At 39.5% G+C, this 6000-nt stretch overlaps 1 protein-coding gene across 1 annotated transcript in view; it reads left to right on the forward strand.

The window, feature by feature from the left end:
- Window positions 1-1545, forward strand: part of AQR (aquarius intron-binding spliceosomal factor) — a 451150-nt gene extending 449605 nt beyond the window's left edge. Inside the window, exon 35 of the mRNA XM_086937130.1 lies at window positions 688-1545. Within this exon, the coding sequence (XP_086793256.1) occupies window positions 688-1080 (393 nt within the window). The 3' untranslated portion in view covers window positions 1081-1545. The remainder of the gene's footprint in view (window positions 1-687) is intronic.
- The last annotated feature ends 4455 nt before the right edge of the window (window positions 1546-6000 follow it).

Raw genomic sequence — 6000 nt, forward strand, 5'->3', positions numbered from 1 at the left:
TGCTTTCATTATCTTGCATTGAATTTTGCTGTTTGAGACCAAACAACATCTCTGTGATCAACCTAAGCCTTACTCTATGAGAGACAAAATGCCCCTGCGATACTCTTGGAACAATATTATTTCTGTGGAAATATTTACGGTCACCTCATTAAATTATGATGACAACCTTGCAAACATTTCAACATAAAATCTAGGGCCAATGCCCAGTTAAGGAAATCAGTCTTTGAAAGTAAGAGAATAAATATTCCACTTGCCAGTCAAGTTTTGACCATTCCTATCAAAGCTTGTGAAACCAACGATCCTAAGTTGGAGAAGAAAATAAACCTTCCTTTTCTGACAGTACTTCTTCAGACTCGCCTTCCATCTAGATTCACTTCTATCCTACCTGTCCACATGTTTCAACTGTAGTCATTACAGCGTCCGCTTCAAAATGGGCAATAGAATAGTTTCATCTGTGAAGGTATTTTTGGAAAAACTCTCATCTTGAAAGGACCACTAGGTCCAGAGGTAGTAAGTCAGATAGAACTAATTCCACTTCAGCAAAATAATGGGTAATCGGAGCATGAGAATCAAAAATACTCATCTTGGACTCTTTTGTTAGAGGTAGGTAACTGTATTTGATTTTGGCAAAATGGCAAGTTACTGGTTTCTAATACTAATACTGATTTATTGTTTTCTCTTTCTTAGCAAGTACTCTTGCCACCACCAGAGCTAGTAGAAGAAACGGATCCACCTTTGACTCAAGATCCAGAAATTGATGCAGAGCTCCCCACAAGTGAGCAACTGCTGACTAGTTCTGAGGCCCCTAGTCTTGAAGCGGAGCCTCTGGCCAAGCCCTCCACGAATATGGAAGCAGTGGTGGTAACTGAAACCCCCACAAGTGTGGAAACCACAATCACTGCAGCGTCTACCTCTGGTAATGAACAAGAAGTGAATACTGCACTACAAGTGGCATCAGCGGAGGCCTCTGAGCCAATCGAAAAAGAGGTTTCAGAAATGGAGCATCAAAAAATGCCTGAGCACCCAGGTAGAGACAGTGACAGTGAAGACAGTGACTCAGATGATGAGACTGAGAACTAATGTGAATCATTCAGCCATGGATTCTTGTCCTGACAAACTCAGCACTCTATGGAGAGACCGAGTCCACGCAACAGATAGGACATCAAGGTCCAATGACCTGGATAGTCATGATTTCGTATTATGACTTGCCGAATTATCGTCTTTCCTTTCACTGAGCATTTTTAGTCAGTGCCTTTGTGGGAGTGGGTGATCAGAGAGAATGCAATGTAGTTGTTTGAATGTGTACATGTAAGAACTATACTTGTAGATCAAATCCACAAGTGCAGCCTTTGTATCCAAGACAAAGGCGTTATGAGGACTGCAGGCGGGCCAAGCTAACCACCGATTGCAAATGGACTGTTAGGCGAGGATATCCTTGACTGGATATTCCATCAGTGGTAGTTTTGTTGTAGCGCCTTTTCCATTGTTGGAATTAGCAGCGCTTCAGTTTAGTCTCTGAGCTACCAATAAAGTTCTTATTTTATATTTGCAGAGTGTAAAGTGTGGTTTTAGCCATATGGTTTGGCTATTTTTGGATCTTTACTATGCCACTTCTAGAAGTATGTCTTACTAGCAGTTATTTGCAGTAGCAATTTAAGTTTGATATTTGTCTTTCTCAGTTGTGGCCATTGTTTTTCTAGATGTGTGTCTTTGGATACTTATGTTGCTATTGACGAGGTAAAGGTCAAAGTTGACTGTGTTATGAAAAAGACAGTGAATGTGGTAATATTGAGTATTGAGGTCCAAAGGTTTGTCTAAAATGGATTTAATTCTACACGGGGGGCATTTGAAAGTTCAGCTTCAAATATTCATGCTGTTGGATTTCTGGCAGTATTCACATAGTGTGAATATTTTTATATTTATTCTTTCATCATATTAGAGAATCACTACTTTATACTAGTGTCGATTCAAAGAAAACATCCGAGTTGAGAAAATATAACTTAAAAAAATTAAATTACACATTTCCATGAAATTAATTTTATTGCTTTTATGAAGGATGTTCATCCATTTTATGACTTAAGTTATATATCACAACTAAGTCTTGGGATGAGACCTGAATCTAGCCAAAAATAGTTAAGTAAACTTTCATAAACAGAGCTATTAAGACTTCCCGTGTGTTAAACCTCAATGTTCGCTGGCTTATTTTGACTCTGTTCTACTGTTGCATTAATAACACCACTGTCAAATGTTCTGACCTAACCATGGGTATAACCTGTTCTCTATTATTGAATCTTTCATAGATTTACGGAGTATTCTTCTTTAAATAGTGGCTCAACAACCCCTGACTTCGTTTGGGATGCCTATAAAGCAAACCTACGAGGCCAGATTCATAGCTTGACTTGCGCAAAGAATAGGGAGGAGTTTCTGGAATTTAAACATTTAGAACAGGAGATAGGTAGGTTGGAAAATGAGAGGCTATGTAGTCCTCAGGTCTCTAGTGATAGATTAATCCAACTAAATGCAGACCTGGATCGTCTGCGTCAAGAATATAGGGGCAAATTGGAATCAAAAGTAAAAGCTCAGTGGCAATCAAATAATATGCAACGTTTCGAATATGGTGAAAAGGCCAGGGCTCTTTTAGCTTGGAAGGCGCGGGTTGATTGCTCTAAGAATAACATAAGCCAGCTAATTATTGATGAGAATGGTGAAACATCTTATAAGCAGGCGGACATGCAAAGTTGCCTCCTAGCTATGTTTTCTAACCTCTATAGAGAAGAGAATACCTCTGACCCAGAGTCTATTCAAAATTGGCTGAAGTCTAAAAAATCTTCCAGTTCTTGCAGAAGGAGCTCGTGCCTCCCTTGAAGCCTCCTTTACAGAAAGCGAAGTAAAAATTTACATCAATAAGGTCAAGAACAACAAGGCTGCAGGGACCGATGCCCTCCCAGGCGAGTTATATAAATCTCTCCAGGACGAAATAATTCCGAGGCTGTGTGATCTATTTAACTATGTTTATAGCCCCGATGGGAGAGTTCCAAACTCTTGGAAGGAGGCAACGATCATCATGGTTCCTCAGATGATTCACACCGACCAGAAGGGCTTTATTCCCGGAAGGTTTATTCAGGAACTTACTTTACAGCTAATTGGGAGTATTGACTTGGCAGTCGCTAATTCCATGCCCCTGGCTGTTGCTGCATTTGACGCGGCTAAAGCCTTTGATCGTGTTAGTTGGACCTTTTAGTGGGAAACATTAAGGATAATGGGATTTGGCCCTACGTTTGTACAGACATTGACCAATTGCTACCAGGGAGCTTCAGCAACGATTCTCCTCAATGGAGTGTTAACATCTAGCTTCAATAAAATGAGAGGGACGAGGCAGGGTTGTTCCATCTCGCCCTTGCTGTTCAATTTATATATACAGCCTTTAGCTCAATCTATGAGACTTAATGAATTGATTACACCTTTTATTGCTAATGAATATAATAGTAAATTAGTTCTATACGCCGATGACCTCCTCCTTTATACCGACAATCCAGTAGAAGTCCTCCCTAGAGTGGAGGCACTATTGGAGGAATTCGGTCTATATTCTGGATATCTGGCGAATTCCTCCAAAACAGAGATCATGTGTTGGCATGTCCACAATGTGGTAAAGTAAGCAAAGAATTTAGGTATCTAGGGATAACAATAGTTCAGAATATAGAGGATATACCTAAAATTAATCTTAAAAAGGTCTCTAAAGAGATCGATCGCCTCTTTTTAAGATGTAAAAACCTGCCTTTAATAATATATGGCAGGGTAAACATGGTCAAAATGGTCATTCTGCCAAAATTGACCTACCTTTTTAGTACAATTCCCCCTGATTTTCCAGCTAAAGAGCTAAGCTTGATTCAAGGGAAAATAGGAAGTTTTATCTGGGCGAATAAAAATGCAAGGCTCTCATGGAAAAACTAAGGCGTAGGCTCCTGAAAGGTGGTCTTGCACTCCCTGATATTTATTGCTATTTACTTGCCTTCCAGTTCAAAAATATTCTGTCATTACTGGGCTGTACAGGGGATTCTAATTGGGGGGAAGTTGTTAACTGAGATGACTTTCTAAGAGGGCGCGGAGTAGGTTTTCTTTATAAATTTGGTGCCCCGAAGTTTTTTAAAAGGGTTTGTTTGAAAGTTTTACAGTCTGCTTTAAATCTATGGTATAGAGTCATGAAACAATGGGGGAAAGATATTATTCAGATTTTGCCCCAATTTGGGACTCCCCCGGACTACCCGCATGTTAAAGGATAGCCTCGCTTTACCCATTAAGAATGCGGGCATTACAATCTGGTCGGACCTTCTATCTACTGACGGCATTCACCCTTGGGAAATGCTAAAATCAAAAATTTGGGACTCTTTCTCAAGATTTAAGTACTTACAATTAGCTCCTGGTTCACAGCAGCGGAAGAATCTATAGGAGGAAATTGGGAAATTGAGTCACGGTGCCAGAATACAAATACCATCAAAAAGGAGGTGGGGTTCTGGTATAGGAAACTTGTCGAGGCCGAGGATATAAAATGTCCTTTACAGCATGTAATTTCGAATATGTCAGACCTGCAACCCGACACCATAGAACTGTACGAACCCTCTCTTCAGATTTTGTATAAATCAATTAAACCTGCTTTATTGAAAAAGAATCATTTTTTTGTTTTAAACCGATTATATTATACACCAAAGAAGATAGCCAAGTTTTCCCCCCTTTCCTCCTCAAAATGTCCAAGATACAACTTCTCTCCGGCTGACGACATCCATATATTCTTTCAATGTGATGAGTTAAAACAATTTTGGCAGAATGTGGAATCTACTCTCGGAGCTATATTAAAATTTAAGTTTAATTTGAATCTTCCAATAGTGATATTTGGTATTGATAACATCTTGATTAATTCTCTGTCGGCTATACAAAAAGGTCTGACTATGTATTTGATCCTTATCGCTAGGAGGGATATTTGCAAGCTCTGGAAGGATCCACGCCCCCGATGTATGAGAATTGGCTGAGGGCTGTATTGGGTGTGGCATGTCTGGACTTGGGCAATTGGAATGATGATGGGTGTAACATCTGGTCGGAGTTCCTGGTATGGGCCAGAGAAATTAGATTAATCCGAAACCCCTAAGTCCATTGATTACACCAAGCTTTATCCAAAGAAGCTGGCCTGGTTAGGCCTACAGCCAATACAATTGCAGAAGCCTGGGGCGCCCTGGTTGGATTGATGGCTTCCTGCGTTTATTTGCAGTCGCTTTATGGTGAGATGAGGACTAAAAAGAAAAAGAAAAAAAATTTGGGGGGGGAAAGTGTACTTGCATCCTGAGTATTGACCATTTTAACATTATCATTTATCTTTCATGTCGGACTCTTAATTCTAGGGGTTCACTAACTGTAGCACATAAACATTATTTGAAACTTGTATTTGAACCCCGACTATTGAACATTTTAACTTTGTTGATTGTTCTTATTTAAAATGCCTTTGCATCTGCTGGATATTTTTATTATCATGGATCTATGCAGATTGAAGCTATATTAATTGACTGAAAGTTAGCCATTAAGACATTCCGGGCAACTTAGCGGACCCTTTATGTTTTCTTTTATGGACTATTTGGAGGTTTTTGTTCCTCTGGTTCTGACTTAATCTGATGGCACTTTATTGTCAATAGATGTATTATTCTGAATGTATTCATGTTATTTGCACTGCAATCTGTTTTTATTGTGTTATTTCATCTTTTTATTGTGCACTTTTATGAAGATAAAGATAATTGACTGACTGAATTAGCAGGCACTCCAGGCCCTGAAGAGAATGACCCAGAACCGTCAACAGAACCCAAGAAAGAGAAAAAATGTATGAGGTAAAAGCTTATGAGCAGCCACCTAGAAAGTTGACAAAAGGGAATGAAAAAAGAGACTACCACAGGGGTGCACAACACAAATCTAGCCATCTGTCATCTCCTGGGTCTTCTAAAACAGGGAAAACAAGGTCAG

The sequence above is a fragment of the Lissotriton vulgaris genome, chromosome 9 (assembly GCF_964263255.1).
Source record: "Lissotriton vulgaris chromosome 9, aLisVul1.2, whole genome shotgun sequence".
In the NCBI taxonomy this organism is placed as follows: Eukaryota; Metazoa; Chordata; class Amphibia; order Caudata; family Salamandridae; genus Lissotriton; species Lissotriton vulgaris.